This window comes from Acanthisitta chloris, unplaced genomic scaffold (assembly GCF_000695815.1).
Source record: "Acanthisitta chloris isolate BGI_N310 unplaced genomic scaffold, ASM69581v1 scaffold686, whole genome shotgun sequence".
NCBI lineage: Eukaryota > Metazoa > Chordata > Aves > Passeriformes > Acanthisittidae > Acanthisitta > Acanthisitta chloris.
Window position 1 is genome coordinate 36,737 of NW_008679502.1, and position 20,218 is coordinate 56,954.

At 39.1% G+C, this 20,218-nt stretch overlaps 1 protein-coding gene across 1 annotated transcript in view; it reads right to left on the reverse strand.

Annotated features, from left to right (window-relative positions):
• The window catches only part of TSPAN14 (tetraspanin 14), a 19,115-nt gene extending 6,614 nt beyond the window's left edge, over positions 1 to 12,501 (reverse strand). Inside the window, exons 1-4 of the mRNA XM_009077295.1 lie at positions 12,403 to 12,501; positions 6,272 to 6,322; positions 1,037 to 1,183; positions 1 to 20 (exon numbers count right to left, since the gene is read on the reverse strand). The exon at positions 1 to 20 is cut by the window's left edge and continues 142 nt beyond it. Coding sequence (XP_009075543.1) covers positions 1 to 20; positions 1,037 to 1,183; positions 6,272 to 6,322; positions 12,403 to 12,483 — 299 coding nt within the window. The 5' untranslated portion in view covers positions 12,484 to 12,501. The remainder of the gene's footprint in view (positions 21 to 1,036; positions 1,184 to 6,271; positions 6,323 to 12,402) is intronic.
• Positions 12,502 to 20,218: the final 7,717 nt, after the last annotated feature.

A 20,218-nucleotide genomic window follows, 5' to 3' on the forward strand; every position in this document is an offset into this window, starting at 1 on the left:
ATATAAACACCTCCACAGAACTGTAAAAAAGATCAAAAGTCCCAAATTAGAAAATACCTATTCATTTTGAATGCATCCCTACTCCCAGCTCTACCAGAAACAGACACAAAGACTTAGGTTAAAATTCTCACTCAGTAGAGATATTGTGAGAATACAGCCTCTTACACGCAAATACAATGTAAAGAAACCCTCGAGAGGTAATTATTGTAATTTGGTCACCCTGTAAAAAAGATCAAAAGTCCCAAATTAGAAAATACCTATTCATTTTGAATGCATCCCTACTCCCAGCTCTACCAGAAACAGACACAAAGACTTAGGTTAAAATTCTCACTCAGTAGAGATATTGTGAGAATACAGCCTCTTACACGCAAATACAATGTAAAGAAACCCTCGAGAGGTAATTATTGTAATTTGGTCACCTTAACTCGACAGTAAAATGAACATCATACCATAGTCATTATGCACAGCAAAGAAAATATTAAGAGATGAGAACCTGTAAAACACAGGGCTAAAGTAATCTTGATATTACCTCTTGAATTGTTTCCAATTTTATTTTTTTTTGAGAATTTTTTGTTCAGTTTAAGTGGTTTTCAGAACTAAAGCAAAGAAGCCTCACCAAAAGCCAACAGTTTAAGAGATTTCACATCAGCCACTAAAGACACAAAGTTTTGCCCACACAACATCTACAAGAAGCTTTCAAGTTTTGGTTTTTTCCTCAGTAATTCCTAACTGACAAAATATGTTATATAACATCACAACACTGGATTCTGGTATACATATTATAACAACATCACTGCATAGCAAAACAAATGAGAAAATGAAACATTTTCCATAAAGCAGAAAATATACATAGGCTTGAACCTAAACTGCTTTTAATACCATTACCCAGAGCCTTGCCATGGCAGCAAGTTTACCACAGACATTGTAACAAACCAAATTCTATAAATTAATTAACCTGGGTTTGCTACCAGCTCCTCATCATTTGCAGCTTGATAATGATTATATGATAATTCACTCATATAATGATGTTACTTACAAACTTCAGAAGGCAGATGTTTTCTCTCAGTGCTCCTACACAACCAGCAAATCCCAAAGTAAACATCACTATTCCCACCAATAAGACAAGCACCACTGGGTCCAGACCATGCAGACCAGTCACCTTTGTCAGATCAGACAATACCCCCTGAAGCAAAAAAAACAGAACAGAAAAAGATGACCATTATACACATGCTGTTCATTCAGCATTCCTTCTGGATACTCATGATCTTCACATGATTCCAGATGAATTGGTTGCAAACCCTTGGACTTGCCAACAGCGACACACACAAAAAAGTCTTGCTGTAAACTGGTTATTGACAACACCAATTTTCTTCACCCCAGCAGCAGAAGTATTAATGCAAAGTTACAGCTAATAATTCTTTTAATAAGTAAATCCAGCACAGTCAAGTTTCTCAGATTACATTCTTCTAGAGCTATCTGCAAAACAGCATGCCACAAGATGGTGCCAAACGCTCAATACAATCACCGAATACTCATTTTGCTTCAAGGCAAGAGAATTATTGCTTTATATTAACTTGAAATGCCTCAATCAGAAGGGCACTTCAATAACATGGTCTTAAAAAAATTTATGAAAGAAAATCATTTTTCCAATCTTAATGTTCAAGTGGCAAAAAGGAGACACATTCTAATGACAAAGCAGCTTGTGGGTGACATTAAGGGAGGGGGGAAACACCCACAACTTGTCTTGTTTTTCAAGGGAAATTGATTTTTCCTCTCATTTTAGCTACACTCATTCTAGTGCTAAACAGTCTTAAAAGTGCACCTCCAAACCCTTTCAAATATACAAAAATAGTGTCTTAATACTCTCAACTCAGGAGTTATTTAGTCCCTATAATTGCAATTTGTCTAATTTAGCAGCAATATTTTCTTTTTCATTAACTCTACAGATACACCACTTATCCTGACCACAATGTTAGCCATTAGGCCTGTCAGTCTAGATTTCTAAGTCTATGTAACTGTAACACTAACACAGCAAAGTCCTTCCTCATAATTTCTAGATTAGGTTTTAAAGATGTTTTTATACCAGCTACCACTAAAAATCCAACAAATACATATAATACAAACTTCTCATGTAATGTACAACAAGAACAAGATGGAACATGCAGAAGACAGAAGTGAGACCCAGCTGAAACTCAAAGTTAAGGGGAACAATTTGTAGGGACATCCAGGCAGCCTTGCAATAGTCTGAGTGTTCATCAGACACTCATAAACAAGACACAGTACATTTTAATAAGGAAATATTTGCCTTCTAAAACAAAGAAATAACAAAAATAAACACAGTACAATATCCCATAATCACATGTTTCCTGGAAATTTTGTTTTTTCCCAAAGTATATTCTCAAGCTAACCATATTTAGTCTAAGAGAAAGACATCAGAGAGATGGACAGTCTAATTCTGTCAAGGCAATGTAAATTCTCATCTTGCTACCCAGGTACTTGTGCTAGAGCTAAGTGTAAAGGATATACATCTTAAGAGAACACCTCGGAATAATCCATATCACTTCTTATCCAACTGCTTACTTAATAAAAATAATGTCTTCAAAATACAGCATTAGAAGAAAATGTGTCTATGGAGAAACTTCATCAGGTGATGAAAAGACACTGATTAACAGTACTACAGCAATACACAGGACAACTTCTTCTATCATAACATGTTCCATAACAGATCCTGTTAACAACTATTAATTAGGGAACACAAGACAGTTTTTACCAAAACTGGTTGAAAGGATGAAAGAAATAACTGAATTTAGAACTCAAAATTGCCTTGCAATAGTCGGAGACTAACAGCTAAAATAGTCTATTAAAAAAATGGTCATAGTTTATTGATTTCCCAGCATTCAGGAAGTCTTGAGAAGCAAAGACTTTTCTAGTTAGTGTTACCAGAGACACATTTCCATTCTTAAAAACTCTAAGACCTCACAGCTAATTCACCAACTTGGTGTACTGGGTTAATTATGACAGACTAACCTAATCAAACCTTGGCTCAGACTCCACAATCAAGACAGACATGCCAAGATTAGATAGGCTAATGCAGTGCATTTGTAGAACCAACACACTGTGAAACCAAACGCTGTGCTACCAGGATGCTGAAACTTTCACAACTATTGCCAGCCACCTCCTTCCCATATCCAAACTCAGCTTTTTGTTTTCAGACAATCTTACTTGCTCAAGCAACATCTTTTGGAAGAAAACTTCCTCTGATCAAAGTGTGTTATGAAGAGAAGTTGGCAGGAACTGGGCTCTATTATTCAAGCTCAGATGTTGCTGTTTCACAACAGTTTCTTCATGTTCACATCTGATGTTTACAACATGCTCTTTTGAAAGGAAGATTGTGAGGGTTTATTTGCCTAACAAAAGACGTTCAGTAAAAAATCCCGAAGGAAGTAAGTAAACAGGAGAATTCAGAGAACCATCTCATCCCACCTTACCCATCTCTCTCAAGATGCTTCTGGCTGTGCCATCTGCAGGATTGTAAAAACTCTTTGGAGCACAGGCTGCTCTTTACAAAACGTAGATTTCCTGCAGGTATACAGGAATGAAGTCTGATACCTGAAGTCAGTGCCAAAAAACCCTATAAAAAAACCTTTGGCCTTTAAGCCTTTATTTCAGTCACTCAAAACAGTGAATTAAGAGTCCAAGTGTCCACGTTTCACTTGTTACCCACTTTCTTTTACAGTCTGTAAGCATTATGCTACCATCTCAATTGAAGTTTGTTGGCAAAAGAGGGCAAACATGGTTTGTCATTTAAAAAAACCAACTCTAATACATCCCATTAACAAATGCCAAACCAGTTACTGTTTTGAGACACACTAGTATGGAAACTACAAAATACTTCTGGCAGAGTTGATTTCTTACAATCAAGTTCTGTAGACTGGCTGTTGATTGTCACAGTATCACTGCTACTGATTATAACACGGGTTATATGCATAGACAGTTTACCCATCTCTGTGTGCAAATACAAATATCAGCAGACTGAAGGGTAAGTACACTTAATCATAGAGTAAGGTTGGGAAAGACCTGCCTGACACAGAGGAGCCAAACCTCAACATGGTACTCCAGATGTACATCAACTGTGATGAATATTGCTGGAAAAAGTTCCTCCCTAAACCACTGGCCACACTGGTGCTAATACAGCCCAGTCCTTCTTGAAACAGTTTTAACAATGAAAACTGTTTTCTTGATGAGAGGGCTCAGTGTTATTCACCTTGTTTCTATCAGCAGATTATGGTAATTCTCTTTCTCTTAGTGATTTTTGCAATATCTTTTATGTGACAGATATTAACAGATATGCTGTTTTTATTAAAAAATTATGCCATTAAACTTTATGCAATTTCACTTTTTTGTGACCATTAACAGTAACAAAAGCCAGTTACAAAATCCTAAAGATTAGATGCACCAGATCAAGGGACTGGATTTGACTCAAACAGGTAACTTGAATCAGGATGGGTAACATTTTACATGTAGTATTTTCAACACTTTTCACAAAGAGAAAAAGACTGCTGAAGACTCAATCTGAAGTGTAGCCCCAGTGGGAAAAGAAAAGAGACAAGAAAAAAATCCCTGATAAATTAAAGAGACCTAACGTACTTCATCCTGCATTAAGAGACAGGATGTTCAGAACTCTTCCACCACCTATACTTTATCTTTGGGTTTACCACTGCAGCACTGCTTCTGCAATGTTTTTTGCTTACTTCCTATCACCTTGTTCACCAAGATGTTTATCTGCCAACAGGCATCCATACAGGCACTATGGCTGAAGAATGGCACTAGTATGAAAGACTGACAACATAGCACAGAAAAACTGACATTAAAAAATAATGAACAGATTTCATGAGCCATTCAGAAGTTCAAAACCAGAGGAAAAGATTTGAAGCACTTATTTGCAAGATAGGACAGAGAGCAGAAAAAGTTTCGGCAAAATTTTAAAAAATAAAAACCGAGTCTGTCTTTGCCTTTTAGTAACTTCAGTGCAGTGTAAAGTGAATTTAGCAAATGGAGGCAGTTGTGAAAGATTCGTTTCCAACCACACAGACCCTATGTGCTTCTCTACAAAACAGAATATAATGCCTGAACATGAGAAAATACAAAGTCAAGACAAGTTTAACACCCTTCCTAAAGGGCTGGAAATAAAAATTTTTTATAACAACAGAATAGAAAGCAAATGTATTTGTGTGTGGAGATAGGCTGCTTACCAATGATGCTTATCAGTGATATCACTAATCTAGTTGTGAGGATGTGCATGCACACAGGGAGCAAGGAGAATACCTCAGAATTAAGATCATAAAACACACTTCCAAAAGCAGAGGAATATTAGAACATCTCTGTATGTGGAAAGCTGCTGCATACAGCCACTTCCATTAAGAAAATGTGAACACTACTATGGTAATTGCAGTCTTACTACTTAGCAGCACAACTGAACAGTGAGAGCAACTGCCCTCCACTGTTAATTAAGATGCAGATCAGTAAATCTCCTAGTAATTGTCACTTTTTCCTACTGCTTGCAGTCATACTAAACCCACGCTTTTACATTCACCTAAGGGGCTAAACCATTCATTTCCATACCTATACCATTCCATTCTCTTGTAAGAGGACTCTGTAGGCACATGTCTGCACAGACTTCCTCTGACTGAGGAAAGTATTTAGCCAAGAGAAACATTTTGCAAAAATGAGAGTGTTATTTGACTAGATCATGTTCCTCAGTTTTATTCTTCTACATGGAAACACAATCACTTAAGCACTCCATGAGAAGTAAAGGGGACAACAGATGGCCATAAGACTGGGACCATCTTTCTGAACTATTTCAGAGATGCATGTTTGGATTTTGTTGGCTTTTGCTTTTTTAATATAATAAGGTATCTTTTACATTCCCCACAAATATTTCTTTTTAATAAGAAAAAGAGGTGGGTAGAGAAGCTTATCTTAGAAAACATGCTTTTGAAAGAGAACCAATTCATAAAGACTATTCATAGTTTCAATTCTCCCTAGCATCCTGCTCTGGCAAGTTTACAAAAAAAGCTCTAAATATCAAGGGCCACAGCTTGACATCTGGTCAGGGACAAGAACAAAATTCCAACTCAACTCAGTTTAGATCATTTGAAAATGGTCCTGAGCTCGGATGCTACATTTAACTTTTGCTGCTTCCTCAGCAAGCAGTTTTACTGGAGCAGGTAAAGGTAATCACCAAAGAAAGACCAGTCATTTCCATCCTTACCTTTTCACTCCATGCCCACAGACCAGCTGCAAGGAAGGCCACCCCAGCTAGCTAAAACAAAGGGAAAAAAAGGAAAAAAAAAATCAATTAGATGTACTAATCAACCACATTCTCAAAACACATAGCCAGTAGCACTGTTCTTTGAGTCAAATACTACCTGTAATCTTACACAATAGCAATGGGACATTCCTCTCCATGAGTCAATCTCTTGTAATCTCACACAACAGTAATGGGACATTCCTCTCCATGAGTCAATCTCTTGCAAAAATTATTTAAAAGGCTTTCATTCCATAGCATTTGTGCATTTTTTAAACTACTTTTTAAAAACTGATTCTTCATGATTACTCAAGAAGCACATGGGACTAAATTGACAATCCTTCACAGCAGCATGCAAGTGGCAGTTATCCTCGTCCCAGTGACTCTCTCTGAAACCTTTGCCTGCACATGAATATTTAATACATTTTGAGGCTATTCCCTATTTAGCAATTTCATAGTACCAATCCCAGACAGTAGCCATGCCTGATTCTTTTTAACTTCTCAGTGTCAAGGCTCACTATATTAGACTCTTCTCTGATTAGATCCAGTTTGTCTTCTGAATGCTTACCTGATTTGTGCCCTTTTGCATCAAGCTGGATTAATGGTCCATTCCGCTTACCTGATTCATGCCCTTTTGCATCAAGCTGGATTAATGGTCCATTCCCTTACTTTCAATAAGCAGCAATCTTAATACACAAACCCTACATATGTTTGTATAACAAATATTTCTGAATTATATTCATTCAAATGAAGCAAGAGTTCCTTGTTCTAATCTTTTATTCTCTTTCTCCAGTTCTCAGGCAGTTTGTCTTTAACATCCAGTTTCAATAATCCAACTAAAATGGCCTCTCTACAATCCAAGGCAGCTTCTCCTCATTACTTAAGAAGGCATTCTATCCTGCTGTGTCAGAGGGGACCTTATCACGCTCTCCAACTACCTGAAGGGAGGTTGGAGTGAGATGAAGGTCAGCCTCCTCTCCCAGGTAACAAGCGACAGGACTAGAGGAAATGGTCTCAAGTTGTGCCAGGGAGGTTTAGATTGTATATTAGGAAATACTTCTTCCTTGAAAGAGTTTTATCAAGCACTGGAACAAGCTGCCCAGGGAAGTGGTTTAGTCACCATTCCTAGACATATTTAAAGAGTCAACAATCAAGTCTGTATGCCATTAAGTTGCACAGTACATGTAATTGATGCATCCTTCATCCTTTTCATTCCAAAAGCTGCAGGACCCCTGGGAGACAGATGAAGACAGCTGGTATAATTTGTAGTAATCAAGGTAAATTACACGGTAGACAGCTGGATCTTTGGGAATTTTTTCTACAGAAATACCACATGCAAGATACTTTCAAGCATCTCATTGGAAACTATTGTAAAACATACCATACTGATAAAACTACCTCAGAACTCAGCATGACTGAGCATGTCCAACGCAGAGCTCTACACAGAAATAGCACCAGGAAAATACAGTTCTTTAACACTTTTGATTCAAGGCATTCAAGTGACTGCTATGAGGCTGAGTAGGGAGCTGACCCTGCCTAAACTGTAGGAAAAGTTTTAACCTTCACCAGCACACTGAACTAACTGGCTACATGAATGGGAGAACAGGCAGCTGGAGAAGTAGCAAGGCCAACCAAGTGTTCCCAAGGCTGGAGTAAGTAAATCAGCTGTTTCAAAAGAGCAGCATTTTGAAATTTGTAAATTAAGAACAGACTGGACTACCCTATTCGCTTCGATACCATAGAGTCATTTAAGCCACAATACTGCGTGAAAGGTTAGATGGAAATACATACAAAGCAGCACAATTGTGCCCCTTTGAACAGGAAACTAAACCACTCATTACCAGCATTTGATCATTTCCTGATTTAGAACTGAAAAATCCACACTATTCACATACTGCATCAAGCTGTAAGCTGGGCTCAGAAGATGTACAATACTGATGACAGTTCACAGACACTGTTCCCAATCACACTTTGAATTTCTTTGACTATGCTGCTAGAATCACCCCAATAACTGAGAAAACAAGCCTAATTTGTTTCTCAAATGCAGGCTACAGCTAAACATAATCCTTGCAAGACAACCCTTGCACACAAACTGATTTTGGGTCAGTCTGCCTCTAGGTTTGATCAGGAGCAATAGGAATTAATTTCTATTGCACTCAGATTTTGTCATCACAAAACATTACTCTTAACAGAGAACACTTTTCCCACTCCCTGGACAATCCTGTGTTACACTGCAGCTCCACCCATGCTGGAACAAACAGCAGCCTACAGCCCTTCCTTCCTACCCTTGTCTCTTTGCAGACTCTTCCTCTCAGGGTCAGGAAACCACCTGGTGGTGGATTCTCTCCTCTTCCTGGCACAGCTAAAAACAACATACACTGCAAAAGCCAAGAAAATCTTATGCTAGTCTGGGTGTTCCCTTATACTTGAAAAATATTAACTCAGAATTATTTACCAGAACTTAAGGGAATTTTTGTCCTTCATCATTATGTTCAGGGCAAAATGCCACATCTCATAAAGTACTATTTGTTTCGCCAATAACCCTTAAGAGATGCACACAAAGCTACAGACCATTACAAGATAAATCAAGATGACAGCAGCTAAAAGCTATTTTACCCTCTCCTCTCAATTCATTTGAGAGACAGTGAGCTCACATGCAACCTAAGAGGCTTTGACAGAGCACACATGCAATCCTCCACTTCATTGAAATAGCCAGGTCCTGGCTGAGGTGCAGTTCTTGGACTACCCCAAAACAAACTTCACCTGAAGACAAAGCAGCAAGTACCAGAGACAGTGATAAGGCACTGTCTTTTATTCTCTTGACCTTCCCAAGTGCAGGCTGCAAGGCATACAGCAGCACTGCACCCCAAGACAGGGCAACCCTACAGTTTTTCTAGGGTCAGCTGTCCATCCCTCTGTCTTTTATTCTCTGGGCCTTCTCAAGTGCAGGCTGGAAGGCATACAGCAGCACTGCACCCCAAGACAGGGCAACCCTGCAGTCCCCCTGGGGTCAGCTGTCCACCCCTTGCCTCCTTTCCTGCACCAGGGCTTTCACAGAAGGACTCACTCAATTACAAAATGACTCAGAACAGGAAGGTGACAGAACCAAGCTCTTCACCTGGCATTAGTGTGGTCTTTAAATTGCATTATGACAAATGAGAAGGTGGTGGGGGGGGGGGGGGGGGGAGAGGGGGAAAGGCATCTCAAAAAACACAAAAGGAGGTCCAGCCTCATTATCTTGTTCTCTGCAGGTCTGTCTTAAAGGTTGCAGTACTATCTTATCACTACTCATTTGAACAAGTTAACTTGCACAAGTTAAGTCTTGCAAGCGTGCTTAAAAAGCTAGATGAAAATAATCTCACATCAAAATCATGCCTAGGAAGACAGAGCCTTCCTATGACCTCCATTCCGTTTCTTACAAGGGAAAGCCAAGCACAAAGAACAGGGAAGCAATATTACAAACCAGTCATACACAACTAAGTAAAAGCCATCAGACTTGAACTTTCTATTCCCAAGTTGTCCATCTGAAAAAAAAAAAACAAACCAAACTTCTCAAGAATGAAGATTTAAGGATTTCTAAAGGCTGACTAAACTGTGAACTTGCCATTGTTAGTCATATTTGCCCTCTCTGAGTTCACTATTTTGTTACACCCCTACCTATCTGAACTGTATTTGAAGCACAACAAACTAACCACTCACTGAAGTTTTATAATTCTGAAAATTACTGTCACCACATGCTTTAACTTCAGAGTTTATACTGATATTATCTTTCAATCTACAGTGGGAAAGTCAACAAGTACCTTTCCTAACCATGACAGAAGAACAAATGAAACTCTTTATTTGCATACCTATTACCTGGCTTGTGCATAAACTGTGCCAGGGTTTGAGACAGAGGTGAGCTGTAACAGCTTAACATGGGCAAAAGGCTGTCTGCACATCTATCCAAATACCACCCCTCATACCCCTATATAGGGACCATCCTCACTAATACAAATTCTCAAAAAACAGACATCTATCCAAATACCACCCCTCATATCCCTATATAGGGACCACCCTCACTAATACAAATTCTCAAAAAACAAGCTCCCACAAGCATCCGTCTTGCAACTCAAAAAAAGTGAATCAAGACTAACATTCCCTCCTTAAATGCTGTTTTTGAGTTATGGTCACATTTCCCCTTCCGTATTTGTAGTCCTTCTGTTCTTCTAAGGCACATAGAAAATCTTTGTTCCACAAACAGTGGATTTGTCCAATTAGGGAGATTGCTAAGACTAGCCATCCCAGCCAGCAAAGGTTTCATAGGCTCCTGAATCATTGTGTCAGCTTAATGATTCATGCACTGCCTATAGGAGTGTCTGCCCTCCCACTCAACATTTACAAGGCTTGTTCTACAACTAAAGATGCCAAAACCTTATAGAAGAGCTGTAGCTACATATTATTTACTAGGTGAGCCTGATAACAACTTCTCAGCAGAAGCCTCAAACCATTAGTTGAGCAAGCTACCAAGACTACAAGTACCTGTTCAGATGACCTATTCCTCCAGCCAACAGATCAGCTGAAACACACAAGCTGTTGCAAATTCTCAATTTTTCTGCATCTCTTCTTTAAAAAATTTTCTTTAAAGAACAGAAACATACTTACATTGTCATCATTGATTTCAAGAGAAAATTTGAAGAAAAAGTAATGACTGCCAAGAACAAAGAAAGAAAATAAATACACAATTGACTCCTGTGAAAAAGTAGAGGCAAATTCTTGACAGTCTTCCCAGTAAAGACATAAAATTCCAGCTTTTAAAAGGTTGTTTACCCATCAAAAAGAGTCATAGACCCCACTTCCTGAGACACTCACTAAGAAAAAAGCAGAGGCCTAAAGCAATCCTAATATATTCATGAACAAAACTGCCAATTTCTCACACACCCCACCGCAAGCTGCTGAAGAGCAGTCACCCTGGAACAAAGAGATTTCTCTGACAGCCAGAACAGCATGAAAAGTATTACTGCTCATTGTACCAGACTCCATTGCAGGTACATGGGAATTGTACAATACAGAAGAAAAATAAACTACAGAGCTGGGGGCCTTTAAACACATCATTTTTGACCTGCTGATAGGTACCCTCAATCGCAACATGGAAAACATCATCCCTAACAAACATTTGCACTATGCAATATTGTGGCAAATTAAACCTCAACAGAAAAAAAGTTTCTACACAAACCACACATCTTTTCTGCCCTGTTATATCCACACAAGGATAAACTCCCCTGTGGCTTAATGCTACAGTATCACCTTAAAATATTGCACGAGTAAACAAGAGGTGGTGACAGGAGCAAAGTTCTGTGATTTTCAACAACCATTTTACTAGCACTGTATCTGAACTTTTACATGACTGCCCAATGCCTTTCCATGACTGCAGTTTCTACGACTTGAAGTGCAAACTCTTAACATTTGACCTGCAAGTTCCAAGAAGAATTGCATCCTCACCTTCCCCTCACAGACATGTTAACTATTTCTAGTGCAATGCTATGCACTAACCTTTTAATAGCCTTCTTTTCCAAGGTAGTTAGGTGCTTCAGTGACCTTGACAATTGTACACATCTAAAACTGCACACTTGTTTTTGTATCCTTTTCACATTCACAATTCTAAACCACCATTATAGGCAGGTTAGCCCATAGCTAAGTATTTCAAGACAGTACCAATTTTGCTGCCCACAGAGCATGACATTTAAGATTCCGACTACACAGCAATGCCAGCTGTTGACCCATCTCTGGAGCAGCTCCTTTCATCTCTTCTGCATAGTGTATTTACAGCTACACCACTCCAACAGAGATCAAAGATGATCTGAAAGGAGATGTTATAAGAGACTTCTTTTAACAGGGAACCAACTTAACACAGACAATATGGATACTGATTCCTCCCATTTTCAATAATAATTAATTTCTCACATAAGATAGGCTTCTCCAATTCCAAAACACCTGGGACATACTATAACATCAGTTTCTGGCTTTCAGGTACATTTTTCAGCTTGTTCTCTTGAAAAGAGGAGTGAATAAAACTGAGCTATTTGTAGACTATTTCAGGCTCTGCATTTCATACTCACCCAAAAGATAATGTTGTAGCTGAAGAGCAAGTATTTGTACCAACAGCTGACTTCTGCATTAGAATATCTGTAGTAGTGCATCTTCTACAGCACAGTGTCTGCATAGAAAAGAAAGAATGAGAATAATCAGGCAAAGATTTCCAGAATATAGATTTTTTCCATATCTCTTTTGCACTGTTGAGAAAGGGACTACAGTAACCTGTACCATATGTCACACAAAGATATTTTCAAAATCAGCTCAAACTTCCACTGACTCAGAATTCCCTCTAGAGAAGTGTATGTTACTTCATAATCCTCTCTGTAAGCACTCTTATGGGGTAACCAGAAAGGAAACTGGCTACTAGCTGTACAGTTAGCCTAGGAAGAGCTGCATCAGCAAGTTGACATTCATCTGCTTTCTTGGCCCTCCAAAACCATTTTACTTATCAGATGGCTGCTTGGACCCTGTGGATTGCATATCCAGCAACCCAGCTAGCAGGATGTTAGAACTGGGTACCTGGAATCCTTCAGTGTCTATAGACTGCTAAATACAATAGGCAGTTGCACCCTGTCTTTTCCATACCTTAATGTTTTTTTACTAAACCATATCCTGTAAGAGGTTTGGTTTTCAAGAACAAAAACCCCACCATGGCACAGCCAATCTGCTCTGCAGAGTTTGGTTTGCTTCCTTATGTACACTAGAGATAGGGTTTGACTGCAACCGTTGCCCAAATATTACAGCGAACTACAGCTTTTCTGAGTATCATAACTAAACCACCTCTGCAGAAATGCCATGCATAAGAAAACAGAGCACAAGCTGTTAAATTGAGAGCCAGAGCAAGGAAGACAAAGCACTCATGCAGCCTTCACATTCTAGACAGCTGAGCACTTACTATGACAGACAAGAAGCAGTTCCACATTTCAATCCTCCACCTGCTTAAGATAAATATCAGTGGAAGACTTGCTACAGGGAAGGAAGCAAGCACAGGGAATTTTCAAACACTTCATAACTAATAAAAAGACTTAAAGTACTGTGCCAGCCTGGAAATACACAAACAGCATGCAAAAACCAAGCACCATGGAATAGAGAACTGAAGAACTCCACCACACCCACAGCTATGAGAAGGGAAACTAAGTTTTTTTTCAGAAAGCAATCTGCCCCGGAGTATATAAAACACTCGCACTGAAAGAAGTAACAGAAGTAAATATCTGCCAGCTCTGAGAATCCCATTCAATACAATAAACAGCTTGCTTTATCTTTCAAGTGAAATACCTATTATTTTCCATGACAATTATGGAGTACTACCATCAGTTTCTTACTGGAGTAGCTTACTTTTTGAAGTCTCAACACAAATATTTCACGTCTTTTTTTCCCTGAAGCTAAAACCGTACACATAGAGATCAAGGACACAAAAGCCCATCTCCAGTCCACAAGACTATGTACAGAGATTCCAAACAGACTTTGATTTTCCTTCCAGAGGTCTGCTCGTGCCAGGCTTGGCTTATATCTGGAAGCACACTGAGAGCCCCTCCTTGCTCCAGATGCATCTCCCATCCCTCTTGAAGTCCAGTCAAGAAGTTTCTTTGCTGCTCAACCAAATGAAAATACTTTGCAGAAATACCAAGACCATATAGAAAAATCTAAGGAGGGTGCATTTTGGTAGAATACTCCACAGCCTACTTAAGTAGGTATGGGGAAAAAAAAAACAATTGGAAAATTGTATGACCTGGCATACCAAAAGTAAGATTGCAAGACCTGTGACCAGAGCATAATTTCTGGGTTTTTTCAAGCTAAAACAGAGTGCATGTGCACAGGAGGAATTTTCAGATCCTACTGAAAATGGATAGTTATTGTACAAGTCATACTGATCCACTTGACATGAAGTAGATTAATTTATACATAAAGCCAGACAAGACCTAAGTAGCCTTCAGGCATATGCTATCTCTATGCAGGTTGCTTAATATATATTACCAACAGGCAACTCTAGATTAGTGCATTTGGACAGATCCAGCAGCAACAGAAAAAATCATAAAAAGAAGAAATTCTTCCTCCTGATTCCACAAGAGAGAAAGCAAAATTGAATGAAGTCACAAATCAAACATTTTTTTGCCTCAATAGCTCCAGTAAAGGTTTCGGAGAATAGGCAGAGTCAGGAGAAGGATTAAAGGGTATATTACACACTGTTACAGAAACAATACCTGCAGAATTTTACAGGCTAGAGAACGTGAGCATTCACTATTAATACTTGAGCTTGGTATTTCCACAGTTCAGGTGTTGATTTCCATACAATTTTAACCGAACACTGAAAACAAGGGGTTTTCTTCCATCCAAAAACCTCACCTTATAACTAGGTTCTAATGCTCATGATTCATTTATAGCAAAAAGCACTTAACTTTTGTAAAACCAAAGAAAATTGCACTTTATGGCAGTACAGGCAGTTACCAGAAAGGACCTTCCTAGATGTGACCCAGTCATATTACACAAGCTGAGTTTTGCGATATACGTTCCCAAGAGGTAAAGAGTTTTGTTTCCTCATGCCCTGGTTCAGCTCTAGTTACTGACCTTTTCAACCCACCCAACTTCACATTCAACATTTAGGAACCTTACTATTATGAATCATTGCAAAAAACACTTGTTTGAGCACCACTCTTCTGACATGCTTATCTAAACCTGCAGCTGAGAGAATACTTGAGAAGGAAGAAAGCTTGGCTTTCTCAACTTCTTCATTTCAGTTTCTAGCCCCAGGTGGCAATTTATATTTCATCAATAGACATACACCTGCCCAAGTCAGTAAGTCTAATGTGCCTGGGGAAGAGTGGAAAAAGAGGGGACAAGAACAGAACCTCACTAAACCAAGCAGAGTCCAAGACTCCATTTGCATGAGTGCAAGCCTGTTGCACAGCATTACACTGGCTGCCAGTGCAAAAGACATTGTCCAAATGCAGACACACTGAGGCCTCCATCACTGCTCTGCCTCCCTCCCCACGAAAATCAGGAGCCTGGTAAAAGACAGGAGCAGCAACTGCGAAATGCAGATACTACTAGTATGAAATATTGCTTTTGTTGCTGCTACCTCTGCAGAAGAGGAAGCATCACGTGGCATTTTGCTACCACATCATTAAATTCCACAAAACTAGGGTTTACTGGACAAAGAGGCTTAAAATACAATCTGAGGCAATAAGGCAAGGAACCCATTTCAGCACCTAAAATACAAACATCATCTGAAGACTTACTTTTTGTTAGGCTGCCGTCCCTGACATTGGGACTTGCATCCAACTGTTTAAATCCCCACTTCAGTGAAAGAGCATTGGAAGTATCCTCATTGATAAGCACCACTCCCCCACCTACCTCACTGTTTTGACCACCAGCTTGCAAGACATTTCTCCCCATTTCTTCAAACAACTGGTAGGGTGCCCAAGTCAATATCAATCACAATATTTTAACAGAGTGAAAAGACAAAGTGCTTTTTTTAATATACATGCTTCTTGCAATGCTCTCAAGTGACAGGGCAGCCTAGTATTGCCAGTACTAGCAAGAAGCTGTCCCACAACAGCACACAGCTCCCCAGACAGATAGTACCTTCTGAAACATCTGCCTATCTTAAGACCTGATTTGACTGTCTCTCTTTGCTTACCCTCATCACAATTCCCTCAGTTCTTCTTGACAGACCACTGAACACCACATGGAGCAGTATCATCACTACTGGTGTGGGAGTAGCATAATATATCTAAAGTGTAGGTATGTCTAATGCTATAAATAAACAGACCAAGCAATCCACTCAAGGCCACACAGCCACCCTCCCCTGCTAAAAGGAGTCATGTTTCTGAAGGTAGGAGGCATCTGTTACCAGTCCAGAAATTTGCTACATCAGTATTTCATTTAGTTTACATCACAGGCTACATAACTATGGTTAGGCAGTACTACAGAACACTTGGAATATGTGGGCACCACAGACTAATAAAGTTCTATACTGTGTTTCAGACAAAGCAAGTCACGCTGTGTCAGCTGACAGTTATCACCCACTCATGACAACAAGAATTTCTAAAAATTTAATTCAGAGCACTGCTGCTTTGGTAGAATATATAATTTTGTCTTTGTGTTTACAGCAAAAGTGAAGGAGGAAAAATGTAGTCATTCATCAAGAGGCTACTGCCATTTCCAAAGTACTTCTACACCCATGATGCCACTCTTAGCTTCAAAATGCTGCAGCAGTGATATTCACAACATATATGCTTTAACTCTCATAAAACAGAAGCTGTGATCTATTAACCAACCTAATGTGGATATGCAGTGATATCCTCATAGACAAGAGGACAACTGAACAACTGAAACAAAGCATGCCTCTAGATTTAGGTCCACAAATTCTTTTGACCCTCAGGAGGTGTTAACTTTACAAGGTAGACCTATGTCAACACTGAAGTTCCAAGTTCAGTTAGTACTGACACCATATGTAGAGTCCTGATGCCCTTCCCTGTCCTTCCTAAAATCCACAACCACTAATCAAGCTACTCAGTGAAGCAAACAATCACACAACATATAATGTAGCAAATCTTCATATCAATCCTGAGATCTTGCACCACACACCAAGGAGTAAACAGTTTTAAGCCTTCCAATATACCTTCCCAGAGCAGTACAAATACCGATGTGGGTGCAGTCAGGCGGTGGCAGGAGAACAAGGATGGGAAGGCAAAAGCAGTGCTACTTTGAGTGCTCACAAAAATACCAGCCTACACCAGCACCACAGGCTATACCACACTCGAAGCTAACATGCTGAAAAGGATGAAGCTGTGGGAACAGGGGCAGAACTGAGGCAAGAGAAAATGAAAGTTTCATTCAGCAAGTTGTTGGCTGCTCCCCCATTGTTCATCAGTACAAAGCATCAAGACAACATGAAGCTGATTAAGCAATGAACAAAGTCAAAAGAAGAACACATGAGGAGCAAGACTTTTTAAAATACAGGAAGCGATGCACTTTGGCCTGTGAGTTCTTTTGATATGATTTCTTAATTCCATTACTTCATCAACACCAAATCTATATCAAAAAGCATCAGTTCATTCAAGACCTGGTGCCACTAAAAATAATTGCCATACTTTGGAGGTGCTCAGTCATTAGTTCAGAGTTATTCTTAGGACCTTCTGAAAGTGGAACAACCTACAGACAACTCTTTCCACATCCTAGAGAGAAGCTGATTACCAAGGAAGTCTTAATGTTCCATACAGTATCTGGGTGCTGGGCATCAAATCTTCACATGTAGGGACCGAGCTGGTGCAACAAAAAGGCAAGAAAAACTGACATGATTTGGAGCTCTTAGAGGCTCATCAGTTCCCGGAAATAGAGATGGTAGTCCTGCCAATGACTCAGGAACTCCCTGCAAGCATGTCTCATTCTTTTGTAACTTTGTCTCCAAGGAACTCAGACTGGGGCCTCAGAAAGAAAAACAAGTTTCTCTTAAGGACTTACAAGAATAGTGCATTTGCTTCTGCAGCAGTCCAGATGAGCTGAGAAGTATTTGCTCATTCTTAGAGGAAACCTGAGGATTAATCAAGAAAAGGGTATTTTTTAACCTGAAAGAGTCATTATGGGAGACAGATACCATTAATAGGTTACCTCTGTTCTACCAGAAGAACAATGGCAGATAACAGACCTCAGAACTCAACGGAGAACACGACCAAAGCCAGACAATTCTTAAGACATCATATTTTGGGGCTCTTATTTTGTAGCGGGCTGAAGACTCAAAGTCCTGAAAGTATTTGAAGAATATTTCAAGCATAATGAATCCCGTGTAGATGGCAAGAGTTTTGAGTTTCAGTGACCAGGCTTTGTTCACTACAGCACAAATTACAACCTAGGAAAACTTGTAAGAAACATACACCCATGTTCTCAAACCTAAAACAAGGAAGCAGTAATTCCAAAAGAGCTCCACTCCAGCTCTCTATACAACTCACACCCAAGTTATGCATGTGCTTTTGGCCAAGCCACTACTTTTACACAGATGAGTTGCATCTGAAATACCACGTAAGTGCTCTGAACTCAGAGTAACATTCCAAAATTCCAAATACTGAGGAATAAGCTGCATGGGCATCAAGAACCTCTTCTGAGCTGCCCACTCAACTGACATCACTAGTACTTTACCAGAAAAGCTCTACACTGCACAACTGTAATTCAACTATTCAAACTATGATTCATGGACTATTTTCAGCCCCACTTGATTTCTTAAATTAACAGAAATGCACTAAAGGAAGGCCTGAAAAAGGCAAGCAGAATTCAGGATCACTCCCACAGCAATTAAACTGCTGTGACAGCAGACAATAGCAGTTGGACAATTTCACTTCTTACTGCTCTTCATACAGAAGCTCCCAAAAGATATAGTTGGCTGGCCTTGCTTTCACATTTAAAAGTATTTATTCCTACTTAGCAAAACAAAGCTACTAGTAATGTTAAAAAAATAAAACCACAAAACAAAAGCAGTTCCAAAGATTCCATATTTTCATTTATACAAACTTATCAGAATGAAAGTTGATGACAATGTACAATGCAAGTATTGATAATGTAAATTGAAACTGAAAATACTTTTAGTTATTAACACTGAGGAGAGGCATTACTCAATTATTCCCTGATTTTTACTAGGTTTATACTAGTTCTGCTTCATTGACCTCAGGTTCATTGAAGTAATAAGTGATCAGATAAAATACTTTCTGCTCCAACATACAGTGATGCTTGACAAAGGCACCAACTAAAAGGCACAGATCTCCTACCTGGTTCAAGGAAAATCTGCTCAAAGTAGCTGACTGCAAAGAAAGTCTATACTCCATATTCTGACTTAAAGTGACAGCACAAGAAACAGTGAGAAAAGGAAATGTCACACTAACTTCATTTAAACCCCAGCAATTTTCCAAACATGACGGCAAAAGAGAGAAGGATTTTTTTGTAAGCTATCAGTTTCTTTACCAATATTTAAGAACTGCAGAAAACAGTAGGAGTGCAGGATGTAGGGCCTTCACTGACCTTATCCTCAAAAGCACTATTGGATAAACCTCCAGAGTTAAAACTCAGATTACACTCGAGTAAGTGAAAACACTAGACACTGTTGCTGCAGTTCAACAGACTTCTCAGTAACATTCAGGAAAGTTTAGAAAAAAATCTTTCATGCCTATGAAACTTGTCCTTACTAAAGCTATTGACCAGTTTCACCTGAATAAGACCTTGCCTGTGCTGCAACTTATTTTTTCCTATTATTTTTTTCCTTAGCAGAAAGTTCAGGTATTGTGAAACACGCAGAAGCATGTCATTCATTCTGACCAGGTGTTTATTCACTCCAGGAAGCAAACCCTGTTAGGACAAGTAGCCACAACAATCTTAGCTGATCCAAACTCATTAGTCACTTTCTACTATGTCTCATGAGAGCAGATACATACCCACTCCCTACAACATGATCAACAGCAAGGTAAAACTCTAGGCCTTAAATTAAAGCAAGCTTGTCATTTTACTTTCTGTTTTCTTTCTAACCGAACGTTTTAGAACCCTTACAAAGTAAATATCTGAAGAGCCAGGAGTTCCAGTTTGGGGAATTATTTTATTTCTGTTTAGTGACTGAGGAATAATTTTATTTCTGTTTAGCAATCCAACAGTAACAGAACCTATTCCATACACTTTCTCTCCTCCCTCACATATATCCACATATAAACCAAAAGGTTTCAAGAACAAAATGGGTCACAGCATTTCATATACCACTTTGTAACACGAAAATAAAGTCATAACTTAGAGGAGAAAAGACAGGAAGCCACCAACTTTCTTTGCTGACAAACACACTCTTTATTCAGAGATCACCCTAAACTT